The sequence below is a fragment of the Pteropus alecto genome, unplaced genomic scaffold, assembly GCF_000325575.1.
Source record: "Pteropus alecto unplaced genomic scaffold, ASM32557v1 scaffold155, whole genome shotgun sequence".
NCBI classification, from domain to species: domain Eukaryota; kingdom Metazoa; phylum Chordata; class Mammalia; order Chiroptera; family Pteropodidae; genus Pteropus; species Pteropus alecto.
In genome coordinates, this window is record NW_006438113.1 from 10899258 (window position 1) to 10915678 (window position 16421).

At 41.0% G+C, this 16421-nt stretch overlaps 2 protein-coding genes and 2 pseudogenes across 2 annotated transcripts in view; 2 read left to right on the forward strand and 2 right to left on the reverse strand.

Moving 5' to 3' along the window:
* The window catches only part of SEC24C (SEC24 homolog C, COPII coat complex component), a 22003-nt gene extending 5830 nt beyond the window's left edge, over positions 1-16173 (reverse strand). The window contains exons 1-8 of the mRNA XM_015592211.2: positions 16030-16173; positions 14145-14347; positions 12105-12240; positions 3605-3780; positions 3026-3391; positions 2569-2705; positions 1274-1342; positions 379-383 (exon numbers count right to left, since the gene is read on the reverse strand). Coding sequence (XP_015447697.1) covers positions 379-383; positions 1274-1342; positions 2569-2705; positions 3026-3391; positions 3605-3780; positions 12105-12240; positions 14145-14319 — 1064 coding nt within the window. The 5' untranslated portion in view covers positions 14320-14347; positions 16030-16173. The remainder of the gene's footprint in view (positions 1-378; positions 384-1273; positions 1343-2568; positions 2706-3025; positions 3392-3604; positions 3781-12104; positions 12241-14144; positions 14348-16029) is intronic.
* LOC112482814 lies at positions 5160-5278 on the forward strand (annotated as a pseudogene).
* LOC112482790 lies at positions 8911-9029 on the reverse strand (annotated as a pseudogene).
* Positions 15755-16421, forward strand: part of SYNPO2L (synaptopodin 2 like) — a 13290-nt gene continuing 12623 nt past the window's right edge. The window contains exons 1-2 of the mRNA XM_015592213.2: positions 15755-15866; positions 16062-16225. Of these exons, the coding sequence (XP_015447699.2) occupies positions 15755-15866; positions 16062-16225 (276 nt within the window). The remainder of the gene's footprint in view (positions 15867-16061; positions 16226-16421) is intronic.

A 16421-nucleotide genomic window follows, 5' to 3' on the forward strand; every position in this document is an offset into this window, starting at 1 on the left:
TAGTACCAAGTCTCAGAGAGCCAGGAGAAAGAAAGGCTGAAGCTGCAGCACAGAAACTAATAATTTGCCAAGGAACAACTCATGCACCAGGCCTGTTCTCCTTCTGGAGATCATGTAGAATGCTATAATGCCAATCTTCTGCTCTACAATCAGCAGCAAAATGCTAGGCAGGCAACACCAAAAATGGGCTTCTTTATGAATTGCCCAGACTCCCAGTCAATATCCCCCCAACTCCAGGACAGTTCCAGCTCTAATCAGAAATCTTCAAACCTGATCAGATTCCACTTCCCTCCCCCAACAAGCCTACCCCATACCCTCTCCCCACAAGACACATTCTGAGTCAGAATAGGAAAACAGACAACAATAACCATGTAAAAATGAATCTACCTGGAATGACTCTATACTCAATGAAAGTAGAACAGACAGGGTGAGGAGAGGATTAAACTGCCAGAAATGATCAAGTAAAGTGAGGAAGCAGATGCTGCCTTATTTTCAGGTAAGCATCAGTGTATAAAAATGGGAGAAGAGGTTAAGTATCTAATCCTTATAGCCCAATCCTCAGTCCCCCATATTTTGACAAGCCAACAAAGGGAAAAAAAAATGATTTTGCAAAGCTGGTAATCAAATCTTTGTGCAGGCTGATGACTTTTGGGCAGTTACTTCAAGATGAGTTTGGTAAAACCAGAAAAAATAGAGAATAAGACTCCATATCCCAAAGCAGGAGTTGAAGCTTAGAAATATATCAGAGTCAAATAGACCCTCCAGATGAGAAGTGGCCCACACTATCCCAAACCAGTAGTCCCTTCCCCTGTAAGAAATGTCAGTACCCCAAATCTGTACATTCACAGCCACCTACCCAAATGTTTCTGCACAATAAGCCATAGACAAATCAAACCAAAAGGGAGAGATCTATCACTCACCTTTGTCCTGTTCCATCAAATGTCACATGCAGGCTCCTGGAGGAGTCAGCAGGACAAATGCTAAGGCTTAACATGCCACCTGACCCCACCCTTAGGGCCTGACCTTCTACTACCACCCCACACTTAAGGCATTGCTGACAGCTTGCTACTTCTTCGTTACATGATGACTTGAGGCATGCACATCCTTCTAGTTTATAAAAGTGAGGTCTAGAAGGACTAAGGGAAAAAGATGGAGAAGGATGTACATGGTGGATGAGGTAAAGACGAGGTCACAGGCATGCATGGGGATGACACAGGGATGGCACTAACATGTGGATGACACACACACACACACACCCACCCTCTGCACTTACTGGACTAGGAATGGCATCAGGGTCTATTCTGTGCCTGGTTTTCTGCTGAGGAGGCAGCTCATTGAGTTGCTTTTAGTGTTTTAATAATAAAGGCAGCAGGGGAATACAAGGAGGGAGACAAAAGAACAAGAAGCAGATGTTACTACTCTCAACCCTGATGAGTTAGACATGAACAGCTGGAGCCCAGCTCATACTGCTGAAATCAGGCTCCTTCTAGATCAAAAATTCTAAATCTTTCTGGCCCAACATAGAGGCCTTTATGGCTCAGACTATAATATAGAAAAATAAGGAGAGGGGCATATAGAAAGCAAGCAGGGGTTATACAGGGAGGGGCTGAATGGGAGAATTCTTAAGGAAGAGGGCTGTACCCTCTTAAAGGTCACTCCTCCCATCTAAGAACTATGCTTATGCTGAAAGAAGCCTCCCCTCACATCCAACCAGACTCTCCTCACTGAAGGAGGGGAAAGGAAGGAGGGGCTGCTTAATCCTTTCAGGTCCCCCTTAGCCAACAAAGTCCCTCACCCTGGTAGTTACCCAAAGGAATAGGGAAGAGAACAGAATGAAATATGACAATGGCTAAGCGTGGTGAGATAACTGACAAAGCAAATGTTGCAGACGGCACTATAGAGTGGCCCTCAGTTGGGAGTGCAGTCCCAGCCTCTATTCCAAGTATAAGAAGGAAGGCCTGAGGATTCTAATGTCTCTAAGGGTGAGATTCACCCTCTTCCTGGGAGAAGCAGCTTCCCCAAACTGCCCTTTCAAGCTGTAGATCACTCTTCCCCATCCACACAGTGGGAGCCTAGCAAACAAAAGTACTAAAGACTTCTTCCTAAAACATTGTCCAAGTAGGGCAAGGAAAACCGGTGAGGCTTTCCTTCTCTTAACACCTAACACCAGAGAATTCCCACCAGCTCACCCATTAAGACAACTGCTGTCCTACTAGATCTAAGAGGATAAGACCTGGACCCAGCCACTACTCCACAGAAGGGCTGAGGTTACCATGCTATGCCCAATAGTTGACAAAATGCAGCACTCAACCCAGAGCTCTACTGACATTGCTGATCACTCTTGGCTTCCTTTTCTTTCCTGCCCAGCTATGGAGTGAAAGTGCCCCAAAAGACTTCTGGAGCCTCAAGTTCCAGTTCAAATAGTCAAAAATTACATTTAGGTTCTACACCTATAAGATGAATGAAAAGGGAACATCAGAAAATGCTAAGCAAACATCTCATCTAGGCTGATTCACTTATTTGGCAGTCACAAACTCCTTCCCCAAGACCATATAAGTATCTACTTACAGGGCTCGGGATGGCATCAGGATCCAGGCGCTTAGGAGGCAGTGGTTGAGGAGGCCCAGGCTGACTGCCAAAAGTGGGTGCTACTGGGTAGGGACTTCCATAATTGGGCTGAGGGCCCCGGGCTGGTCCAAAGGAACCTGAGAGACAAGGACACAAGGTTGATGAACTCAAAATGCCTTCCCTATTTCTTCTTATGGCCTCAGAGAAATGACTAGACTCCTATAAATGTAGGATTACGAGGCAGGGTAATGACTACTCAAAGAAAGACAACACTACCTGAACTATGGGAATAAAGAATGTCTTACAAACCCTACATCCTAGTAATAATACTCCGAAGCTCTCCATCTAGTTCACCACTTAGCAAGCAATACCATAAGCAAAAAAAAACCAAAACAACAAAAAAACATCTGAATAGCTGAAGTCTTTGGCTCCTAGATAGGCCTTGGGGAAAACTCACCATTTTGTTGCAGCTGATAGCCTGGCTGCTGGGAGGAGTGCATAGGTGGCGGTGGTCCTGGGGGCCCAGTCATTTGGGTGCCAGGATGCAGGGCTTGAGGAGGAGGTGAGGATACATGGTTGGGCTGGTTCACTGGGGGTCCCCCAAAACCCTGTCCAAGCAGTAGTGGACCAGTCATCGAAGGCATCCGAGGACCCCCGGAAGCTGGGGGGGTGAAGCTGGAAGCCTGTAGTGGGGCAGATCGTTGGGGAGGCTGGGCCCCAGAATGACCCTGGGCCTGGCTAAGGGGAGCAGCCTGGCCCTGAGGATAGGAGCCATACAGACCAGAGTTGGGGAAACTTCCTGAGGCCAGTGACGTTGGTGGTCCTGAGAAGTAGAAGAGGTAGAGTCAGAATCCCAATATTCTGCCTCCTTGTTCAGCAAATCACTTCCCTTTCCACATAAGAGAGGCAGGAATGACTGTCCCATCTGCTATGGCTCAGAGGCACAAAAAATAAAAGGGACTGAGGTATACCCTCACAGCCTGATGCTTCTAAAAAAAATGGAAACGGTAACATTCCTGTGGTCACAGCTACTCACCATAGCCCAGCCCTGAAGGGGGAGGGGCTGGGGCCACAGCGCCACTGATCTGCATTCCAGCCAGCTGGGCAGTCACCTGTGCACTTGTAGGGGGAGGGCCATAGGGCTGAAGCACAGTTGGCTGGCTGACCACAGGGGCCAATGGGGCTGACCCAAATGGCTGAGACCCAGGGAGCCTGTGAAGAGAAGAAAGGCAGTAATGACTAGTGGGCTGGGACACCCTTCAAAGTTAACAAGAACTCTATATCATACAGGAAACTATATTGTTTTACAGTATCTTATTCTCATCCTGGGCTCTTTTTCGGCTTCATATTTTTGTATATTTGCAGATAAATTACATTCCTGATGATCTACACTGTGATTATTCATGACAAATCTCGTTTGTGGTTCACTCCACAAACCAAGCACCCTCAGATCAAATATTATTTACTCTGCTATTTAGATTGCCACCTCCTCTGCCTCAATCCTTTGTTGACAAATCACCTCAGTTTTATAATCAGAAGCCCTGAAGGAAATGAAAGGGAAGGTGCACAGAAGCATTAACACAATAGGCACCTAATAAATGTAGGATCAAACAAGTGTCGTTTGACTGTTTCATTTTTAAACCGAAATACTTATTAATTTATCCTGGGAAAGGTATCAGATCTGTAAGATAAGAGGAGCAGGTCAGCTAAGTTTGGCATTCTGTACTAATCAGAAAGATGATGCTAACTCTACCAAAAAAGGACTAGAGAAACAGGACATAAACCAGGTAGCCTTCTAGCTGAGTCTAACTAGCAAAGCCTCATTACTTGGTTACATTAGCTATTTTGGACAGTCCCATGGTATCAGATGCCACATTAAAATATAAATACAAAATCATTCCAATACCACTGCATACCAACTAGCAACTGAATTGGTGTTTTACAGTGATATTACTGCAGAAATCTATGACATTGATTACTATATATAACAAGCTCTTTCTGGGATTTCAAAAATGAATCAAATTCTTCGCAACAATAGTTTGTTACACTGAAATTCTGACATATCCTTCCCGTTTATTTTGTCTCTACTGAATAACTGGTACTTTATTATATTTGGTCAGCTTCTATTAGTTCTGTAGTTTAACATTTTTCATTCATTCATTCAACTTGTATTTTCTGAGTGTTGGGCTAGTGAACCTTAGCTCCCTAAGCTCTTTGTTGGGGTTTGCAGTTTTTGTGTTCCACAGCACCAAACATACTGTTGGCCCCATGGCAGATGCTTATAAATCCTTGATAGAATAATTATATTCCACGGTTTTACTCCATTAATATGGGTAATACGATCAACTATCCAATGATATTGTCACATGCCCTACTAACAATAAACCACCATCTGTATATGTATCTGTATATAGCTTTACAACTTATAAAACATCTCTAAGTACTTTAAAGAAATCTTCACAGCAAAATAATAAGGAAGACAGAGTGGATAAAAACTAAGACATTTAAGAGTATAAGTGGTAGACCAACCTAGAAATAGAGCCCAGACCTGATTCTTAGTCCAATGTACTTCACTTTAAAATTGTGAAATAGTCTACGGCCATGTTACCCTGAACAAGCCCGAACCCATCTGATCTCAGAAGCTAAGCAGGGTCGGGCCTGGTTAGTACTTGGATGGGAGACCACCTAGGAAGACCAGGTGCTATAGGCATAATAAATAAAAAATAAGGGATTGTAAGCTGACACGGTCCTTGCAATCTGTAAGGTCAACCAAGGGTTGCCTCGCCTAAAAAAAATTAATTAATTAAATTGTGAAATATAACATATAGAAAAAATACATAAAATATATATGTACTGTTGAATAATTATAATATAAATACCTATGTAACCAAAACCAAATCAAGAAATAGAATAAACTAGCACTCCAAAGCCCTGTGTGCCACTCCTCTATACAACCTTCTTCCTTCTCCCTGAGGTAACTACTTTCCTAACTTCCTAATGATCACTCTCTTGTCTTTAAAACAATATGGTTTAGTTTTGTCAGTTTTTAAACTTTTGTAAACAATCTCATCATACATTCTCTTTGGATTTTGCTTCTTTTGTTCAAACATATGTTTATGAAATTCATCTATTCTGTTGCACACAGCATTTCCTTTCATCACTAAATATTATTCCACTAAATAAACATGCTATGATTTACTTAAGCATTTTAATGTAGATATTTGGGTTTTTCTGATTTTTGGATTTTAAAAACAATGTTGCTATTAACACACATACATTTAACTTGTTTATATATACATGAGTTTTTCTAAGGCATATATCTATGAATGAAATTACTGGATTCAATTAGAACATACAATTCCAAATTATTTTCCCAAAGTAGTTATACTAACTTGCATCTGACCACCAGTGAATAAGAGTTCCTGTTACTCCATATCCTCAGCAGTATTTAGTATTGTCAGAGTTTTTAATTTTGCCAATTTGATACATAGGAGAATCTTGTTGTGGTTTTTAATTTGTTTTTTCATTACTTATGAGGTTAACAGCTTTTTTTAAAATTTGTTTTTCAGTTACAGTTGCCATACAATAAATTAATTTCAGGTGTACAATATAATAATCAGATATTTATATATCTTACAAAGTGATCCCCAATAAGTCTAGTACTTACCTGATATCACACGTAGTTATTACCATATTATTGACTATATTCCGTATGCTGTACTTTATTCCCCATGACATTTTTTAAAAAATTTTTTTAGGCGAGGCAAACCTTGGTTGACCTTACAGATTGCAAGGACCTTGTCAGCTTACAATCCCTTATTTTTTTTTTATGCCTACAGCACCTGGTCTTCCTAGGTGGTCTCCCATCCAAGTACTAACCAAGCCCGACCCTGCTTAGCTTCCAAGACCAACTATGGTGGAAATAACCCAAATGTCCATCATTGGATAAATGCATAAACAAAATGCGGTAACATATCCATAAATGAAATACTACTTGGCCATAAAAAGTAAAGAAATACTGACATGCTACAATATAAACATTGAAAACATTATGCTAAGTGAAACAAGTCAGTTACAAAATAACACATGGTATGTGATTCCACTAGTATGAAAGTCCAGAATAGGGAAATCTATAGAGACAGAAAATAGATTAGTGGTTGCTTAGGGCTGGGGAAGTAGAGGATTGAAGGAATAGCTACATAAGGGTAGCTACTTAGCTAAAGGATATGGTGTTTCTTCTTGATGTGACAAAATGTTCTAAAATTGATGGTGGTAATGGTTGCATATATCTATGAATGCATTAAAAACCACTGAATTGTACACTTTAAATTCACATGATATGTGAATTAAACTTCAATGAAGTTTTTTAAAAAAATCCAATCAAATAAAATTGCCCTAAAACTTCACATTCCCCTCAAGCTTTTGCCCTTTTTAGCCAAACATTACAAAAGAATTGGTCCACACTCTGTCTCTACTTCTTTACTATTTCTCTATCTAAAGCTCTTTCTTTCTATCCCTTAGTTTTCTCAAGCAGGGCCTATACATGGTAAACTCTCAGTCTTCGTCTGAAAATGTCTTTATTTGCTCTCTCTTTTAGCTAGGTACATAATTCTACTTTGACACTTATATTCTCTAATGCTTTCAAGGTACTATTCTACTATCTGCTCTCCTCTAATAGTCTCTATTTATTCTAATCACTATTGTTTTTCTTCTGAGAATCTCTTATGGACAGGATTGAGGGAGTATGGTTATTGCATATTTGCTTCTGGAAGATATTCCAATGATATTACCACCCAAGATCAAATTTTTTTAAAAAGCTTTGAGATATAATTTTCATATCATCAAATTCACTTCCTCTAAGTGTATAATTCGACAATTTTTAGTAATTTATAGTTGTGCAACCATCACTAGAATCCAACTTTAGCACATTTTCATCTTTCCAAAAAGATCCCTTGCATCCATTTGCAGTCCCAAGACCTTTTTTTTTTTTCCCACTTATCCACAGCCAGCCCAGGAGAAACAGGATTCCTTATTATCTACCTCTGCCAGTGTGCAGACTTTTTTTTTCTAGTCTATCTGTTCACTAAAGGTGCAGCCTAGGTCCAGACTTCATAAACAAGGTCTCCATGCCAAACCTCAGCTCAGAAAAGCCCAAAGATTCATCCCTATCCCCAGTACCTGCTTAAACTTAAGTCCCCAGATTCTCAAAATGATAATTCCTACCCTTCTCCACATGCAGTCACAGTGTCAGCTTACCACTCTCATTTTCGGTTCCCTTTTCGTCTCTAGCACTTGAAGGTTCACTTTCTTTCTTTTAAGCTTGATTACGCACTTGGGAAATTTTTTTCTTTCTATTTCCTCTCTTCTTTCTAGATGTTCATTGCAAAAGGGTTTTCGGGTTATATTAATCTACTACTCAGCTGAAACTCTTTGACCCATTCCAACTAAACAGTTGTCTTCACTGAAACTACATTTGTCAGTGATGCCGAACCTTGCCAAACCCAACAGTCATTAGTCGCAACAATTTTCAGTCCACACCTTACCTTTCAGCAGCAAATGACAAAGCCAATTCCTTACTCTTGCTTTCCTTAAATTCTTTCATCTAGTTTCAGGATGCCACACTCTCCTGGCTCATCTCTCACCTCACTACTGCTCTTTCTCATTGTGTTTTGATGGCTTCTCTTCTGATTTCCTTTTAAATGTTGCTAAGCTCCAACATTCAGTCTTCAATTCTATTCTTTACTATCAATGCTCACTTTCTAAGTGATTTTATCTAGTCCCATGGCTTTAAATAATAATTCTATATTGAAGACCCTCAAACTTATATCTCCAGTCCCGACATCATTCCTCAGCTACATATTTGTATATATAACTGCCCGCTTGAACATCTCTATTTGGTAGCTCGTAGCTTTTTATTTTTATTTCTATATATTTCAAAATGTGCTCTGCCATTGTCACTGGAAGTCTTTCTACTGGCAGCTTTCTTAAACCTGTAAGATACAAAATAAAACTCTTCATTTTTGCCCTGAGAATCTGCTTCTTCTCAAATATTTCTCATCTCAGTCAATAGCACCCAGTTTCTTAAGCCAACAAATTAAGAGACATCCAGAATTCCTTTCTCTTAACTTATATCCAATCCTATTGACTCTACTTTCAAAATGTATCCCAAATCTGACTACTTCTCACACCTCTACCACTACCATCCTAAACCAAACCAAGATTATCTCTTACCTGAACTACTGCAACCACCTAACCTCCACACTCCCTCAACCCAATCCATAAGCAACTCTATTCTTAAATCCAACAAAGTAACTTCTTTTTTAAAATAAGATTTTTTTTTAATGCTTACAGCACCTGGTCTTCCTAGGTGGTCTCCCATCCAAGTACTAACCAGGCCTAACCCTGCTTAGCTTCCGAGATCAGACGAGATTGGGCACGTTCAAGGTGGCATGGCCATAGACAAGATATTTTTTAAAAATCAGAGAATTAGGGAGAATATATGTGAAATTTTTTAAAGTAATATTTTTAGTAATCATATTTGTGATAGTGTTAGTATTGTTGTACTGTGAGTACTATATATAATAAGGGATAAAATAAATGACAAATTGTGGCATATTCCGATATTCTAATACCATCATCCCCATGGCCTTAAGAACCAAGATTGCTGGTGTGGAAGAAAAGAGATATAGATATAATACAGAGGTCAAGTAAAGGCTTTGTAGTCTTGAATTTGAATTGGAAGTACAAATTTAAACTAATGGGATATTTTATATTTAATGTATGTAAATATGTATTTCTCAGCTATATCCATTGAAAAGGCCTAGACAGTGACCAATCAGGTAGCAATAAACAATCCCAGTGTCCAGATTAGTAAAAAAATATCATTTCTCACCAACAATATAAAGGATTTCTTGGAAAAAAATAGCTAATTCCTAGTCTGGGGCATAAAATGTATAAGATAAGCTTGAATATGTTATCATACCTAAAGATTACTAGGATCATGTCAAAAAGACCTAAAGATTACTAGGATCATGTCAAAAAGACTCAGTCAACAAAGAAGCTCCCATTGTTCAAAGATGGGACATTTTCAACTTCACTAATGATAATTACAGTGGATTGAAACTCATCAAATATTTTTAAATCCATAAATTCATAATGATATTAAAAAGCAGTGGTCACCTTCAGTAGATATCAGAGGACCAATTCATTCCCTTGTAAACTAGTAAATAAAAGTAGAGAATCAAGCATTTATCTTACACTAATTGCACAACTGGTAACCAAATAACAGATGACGAGAACTATCAAAAATGGTATTCAAAGGAATAAATGAAAAAAAAAAAGAATCAGAGATCACCATATTGTAGACTCAACAAATTAATATATATATATATGCATTAGGCATCAACAACTGCTGACATCAAAAACAGAGAGCGCAAGATATTATGTGCCTCCTATGGTCTTACCCCACACTACCCAAAGGGATCAAACCTGAATCCAGTCTCCAGATCCAGTAACTAATTTTCAGGAAATACAGAGAAAAGAGGAACACATTAAACTGTAACATGAATATATAACCAGGAGAATCTAGACTGTGGGAAATTCTACAGGTCAACTGACTTGGGTTCTTCAATGATAAATATTAAGAAAAAGAAAGAGAGGGAACCTATAGACTTAAAATACACATCAAGTTTTTTTTTCAATAGGCAAAACTAAACTGTGGTGTCTAGGGACACACCTTTAAGTGTAAACTATTTTTAAAAACATAGAAAAAGGGGTGGCTCCACACTGTAGTGGTTAGCACGTCTTCTTTACACGCAGAAGGTCCTGGGTTCACACCCCAGGTAGAACCACGGACCACACTCCAGGTGCGCCAGGCCCCAGGTGCATGCCCCGAGCATGTGGGAGGAGACACCCCACCTTCAGAGATCCAGTTCTTTAGGGGAAACAGCAACATCCATAGGTCAGGGGTGGAAGTGGGGGTGGAGTTAAAGAGGGGGGAAAAACACAAAAATAATGATTACTATAAAAGTTAGGATAATGGTTATTATGGGAGGAGGCAGAGAGTTGTGACTGAACTGGGGCACATGCAAGGGGCTTTTGGGATGTTTAGCAGAGTTCTACTCCTTGATCTGGGTTGTAGTTACAAGGGGGGTCACTTTATAAGAATTTAGTAAGCTATACATTTGTCTTGTATGTTTTTTTGTATGTGTTTCATATTACAATGAAAATATCCATTGCATAAATAAACTAATAAATAAGAACATTACTCCCCAGCTTAAAACCTCCAAAGGCATCTCGCTGCAACAAAAATCAAATTTAAACTTCTTACTATGGCCTACAAAGCACTGCATGATATGGCTCCTGCCTATGTTTCTACTTTATCTCCTCACTCTCTACTCTGCTAGTCATTCTGGTCTTCCTGCTCTTCCTCACATCCACCAAATTAATTTCTCCATCAGGACCTTTGCACTTGTGCCCTCTAAGACACTCTTCCCCTAGATCTTTGGATTGCTCCCTTCATCAATTCACTGAGGTTTCAAATATCACTTCAAAGATGCTTTCCTTGACCAATATATTTAAAACGGCTCCCTATCTCCTCACCAGTCATTCTCTATATCCTTATTCTGTTTTATTTTTTATTTATATTTATCTACTTGTTATTTTCTGTGTACTCCATTAGATTATAAGCTTCATAGGGGCAGAGACTTGGTCTGTTTATTTAATGCTTCATCTCCAACCTCCAGAATAATGTCTGACACATAATAGTACAAAATAAATATTTTTTGAGTGGATGAATGAATGAATGAATGAATTTTCTCTACTGCTTCTCAGAGTATTCCCACACACAGGGTTAGGGAGAGCTTCTCAAGCTCTTTTCCAGGCTTATATTCAATGTTAAAAAATGTACGCTCTGAACACCCCACCCAAAAAAAGTCAGAAAGTGACTCTTCCATTACCACACACCCTAAACACAGTTATATTTTATTCACTGCTTATCAAAAACAAACAACACTCTAACAGAGATTACTGCTCTCCTTTAATGGACTTCTATTCAAAGACAGGGATTTATTGGATCACACACCACCAAAGTTTTCATCATCAATGTGAGCATCTTTCCTTTTATAACTGGTCACACCCAAACTTAACCAATAAATCCTACTAAGTGCCCAATCTAGAGAAAAAGGGAAGTCAAAGGAGATAAATAATTCTGAAATCTCTTCTTCCCATTACCCGCTTAGGGTAGGCTCAGTAGGATTAAAATAATTATTGAAGATGTATGTCCAGTTAAGGAAAAAAACAAGTTCACAGAAAGAAAAAGAATATGCAAAAGAACCCAGGTACTAAGATAGGTCAATAATCCAGAGTGACATTAGCAGCACCTGTAACCTAGAAAAATGAAAACAAGATACAAAAAGATGGAGAGAAGAGAAAAGGGGATATAAGAGAAAGAAAAAAAAGATAAGGAATAGGGCCCTTACAAATCTTAATCCTTCCAGTTTTCATCAGATCAATTTTAGGTTGACCCAAGTACATACCTCTGCATCTGAATAGTGGAGCTAGGCCCATTCTGTACATCTCCTTGGCCAAACTGGCCATATGCACCCTGGGCACAAGGGGCTTGTGCTGTTGAGGCTGGAGGTGCCCCTGAAGAAGGTGGGGCTCTTGACACACCTGAGTGTAAAGGACAAAAAACTAAGTGATTGGGAAATAACTTTCTCCCCTACCCTAAGCAAGGAATGTAAAGCAAGAAATCAACAGGCTCAGACCTTAATTGGCCCAATACCACACCTTTGTAATGAAAAGGACACCACCAACATGCAAATCTGCTTACAGCAGATTCTGAACACTGATGCCCAGCCAGAGAGCCTCCACTCTCCTAGACAGGAACACTACGGAGTGAAGCTGTAGTCAGAACCACAAGAACATAGGCCCTTTCTATGATCACCATTCACTCTCACTCAATCCAGGACAGTCTAATGTTCTTATGCTAGACAAAGTCATTTATTTTAAGGAAAAGGATCCTAGTCCAGAAATTAGAAACTTAGAGCTTATGTGAGAAAGGTGACACAGAAGACCAAGTAACATACTGCACTAGGTTGTAAAGAAAGGCACCTCTTGGGGATACTATTCTGCCAACCTTCTCTTCATATATTCTACTTATCCTAACTATCTTCTTTTCATTCACTTCTAAGTGGTGACTCTCCCAAAAGCACATGGCTCAGGAGTGTTCCCATAGGTAGGAGACTTTGTTTCACCCAACAGTTCAGTCAGGACAGTTGGCCTGCCTTCCCATTAGTGTTGCCACCTACGTCTTCACAAAAGCTGAACTCCATCCTTTCCGCTCATCAGAGTGGCCATCAAAGCTACTTCTGCTATACCCAGCCATCCTTACCATATGAAGTGTAAGAAAAAAGCAATTAGTTACTTGGCACATCACTTTGGAAATGTTGCTTACTCCTGTTCAAACATTTGTTTTCTTTTGCTCTGCCCTCAGTAGAGATTAGACACTACAGAACCTGCCTATAGAAACATGATTAATCTGAACCTACTCACTAGCCATCATAGAACCAGATTTGTTTTCCTCTCAATAACAAAGCTTCCTCTTGAGGCAATGCCAAACTCCATTTTGATAAGCCAGGACTTGACAGATCAGAGGTGGACTCTGTCCAGCCAAAGTCCCAACCCAGAGTAAATCTCTTCCAGAGACCTGAAACCTAATCTCACCCCTCCATGAATTTTTTTTCAAAGTTATAATTAAATTGATAATGCTTCATTCCCTAAATCTCACCTATGCCTCCTTGGTGCCTTCTTTTTCCCATATCCCTTCATAAAATTTACTCTCTTAAAAAGCATAAAGCATCTGGCATACCCTAAGTCCTCAGGTTGTTTAACCAAAGATCGACTGCTAACCATTTTCTAAAAAGTCCTTGTGGATAGTCTGTAGAATACCAGCTGCTCTTCTTGAGGCAGCACCAGATTAAGTCTTCTCTTATTGTGTTGGTATTACAGAGCCTCTAAGAGGCAAAGGAAACTCAAGCAAAGGGAGAAGAATGATATCAGCAGAAAGATAAGAGAGCACCAAAAATTAGGCACACAAACACAATACTTTTCATCAATGAACTAGCTCTCCTAAGTCCCAGAGTCATTTATGGATAAAACCATTAGTCTAATAAGAGGCATTATCAATATACATGAAGAACAAGTAATTTCAGGTAGTCGTTCGGTCAACAGGAAATATTCAATCCTGGTCAGAGGCTCTGTAGGACCTGTGACCACAACCCTTCCATCCATCTCTGAACAATGCTTCCAGATAAGGCTACACAGGGTGACACCCACAGGAAATAAACTGCCATTGAACATGGAAGATGTGCTACTACTAGATGTCTTAAGGCAGAAATATAGTCACCTTACATAAAAACAAGGAGGGGCAGACTGCCCACAGAGCTCTCAGTGACCAAGAGCCAGATTCATGTTCTCCAATCCCAAACACTCCAACTCTCTAGGCAACCTAGGTAGGGCAATACAATCCAACCACTGATTACCCTCTTTTGCTCAAAGGAAATTTGGAAACATACCTGGGGGAGGTGTTTGCTGATAGCCTGGTACTGGCCCATTGTAGGCTCCATAAGGGGTGGGAGGGGCTGTGGATCCCGGTTGCCCACCATAGCTGGATTGATGATGATACCCTGCGTAGACAGGCTGTGGCTGCCCATATGGCGGCACAGGTGGAGCTGACTGGTTGACATTCATTATGAGAGCATCCCTGACTTTGTCTCACCTATTAGATGAGAAAGAAGAAAGAAATTAGTCAAAATCAACTTTCTAAAGAAAGAACAACTATTCAGGGTAGGAAGTAGAGATAAAAAAGAACTGACCTTATCAGGCGGTGATCAGCCTAATCATTCCCACACTACCACAGGATCTTTGTAATTTTCTGCCCCAGCCAGTAGCCAGATTACATCCTCAGAGTAAGGACTTTGTTACTGTGAACCCCATGTTTTGTTATTGCCAAGAGGGTATAAATTTCAAATTCTGATAGGCCCACTGGAATGAACAGCAGCCTCCACTCCCCAGTGGAATGGAATGACACACAAAGAGACTTGCCACTGATGAACTACTGTGATATTAGAGGTAAAGGAAACGATGTTCCCGCTTTCCATTCATTCACTCTAGCTTCCATTCATTCAATAAACACTGAATACCCTCTAGTGTGCTAGCCATTTTTAATCACTCAGGCTACATGTCTAAAACAGATCAGGTAAATTCCCTCCCCCTCAAAAGACAAATTTTAGAGTAACTGTTAGAGAAATGACATTCTTTGGCTAAACTGCAGTAATCAAAATGCTATTCTATCTCCAGCTTTCCCACCAAAAGACTGTATAGACCTTAGAACTGAAACATAAAAATCACTAAATGTACAGGACACCTGAAAACTCTAGCAAGGTACCAGATTAGAACTGAGAGCAGGCCAGGCACAAAAACTTCTCTCAAAAACCTAGAGAAAGAGTTCCAGGAGCAGCAGCAAAGTTAGATTTCATGGAGAAAAAAATCGTTCACCTTATCCATCAAGCAGAGAGACTATAAGTATTCCAAATCCCAATGCACTCCTCCAACTCTTTTTCTGTTCTCCTCATATGCTTGTCATGAATCTAGGCCACCATCGAAATTAATATAATCTGGCCCAGCAACAAAGGAGTGAATTAGGGGGCCTTTTCTCGGTCCTTCCGAGAAAACGACTACCTGCTCACATCTACTCTAAACAGCCTTATCATCCCAACTATCCTATTGGCAGAAGGGACGTGGAACAATGAGCTCTCCTCTTTCATCTTGACTAGAGAAAAGTTGAGTCCTGGACTGGAACTCTTTAGACTGAAAGCCATCTCAGGCGTTGTTTTTTCAAATCTTAAGCCTTAAACAGGTCACAACACTAAGCTTGACCGATGTTCCCCTTCCTTTCATCTTCCTAAAGTCAGTGTGGGGGTGGGGGTGGAAGTGGGAGGAAAGTAGCTTCTTCTCCAGGAAGTTTGGAGCAGGCTCAACTTTTCACTCCATTCTGTGCAGACGGTCGAGGGTGACAACCCAGGGGGCGGGACAAGCTTCCTAAAACTCTGAAAGTGGTCGAACTGTGGAAGCTGGGAGCGCCGGGTATCAAGACCAAGAAGCCAAGTCAGCTTCTTGGGCCACGATGAGCGAGAGGGGTGATCCACTAAGCATGGAGATCGAGCGTCTAGCGCCCTTCAACAGGCTCGGGGGAGGAAGCGGGAGCCGGACTCTGGGCCGGGAGATGAAAAGGGAGGGTAGTAGGATCTAAGACTGACTGTGGATGCGTGCGGTGAGGGTCTCTTACCAGACCCCGCCCCCGGGCTCCTCCCTTCCTTTTCAGACCGATCCTCGATCTGGCCAGTGACACCCCGGCCTCTCTTCTTTCCTGCTCACCAACCTCCCGATGCCACTCCTCACCCGGCTCCAGATCCAGGTTCGACTTCGTCCCTAACGTCAAGGCTCCCAAGCTCCACTTCCGGTTCCGAGTGGGCTGGCGCGTCGCCCCCGGAAGTTCCACCCCCACGTTCCAGCGCCGGGCCACTCCTTCTGCCACGTCTGCAATAGGCACGCGCCCAGGAACCCGGATGCCGCGCATGCGCCACTTTCTTCTCCCGTAAGAGCCGTTTCCTGGAAATCCCCGTAGAGTCTTAATCCTTTCTGCGTCTTTTTCTTTCCCCTGGTGTCCTGATAGTTTTATGGTCCCATCAGCGGAAATGCGATTGAGAGGGCTAGGTCAAACTATCTTTAGTAACGACCCTTCAATCAGCCTATGACATGTCACCTCTGACCTAGAGTCCTGTAGCCACTTC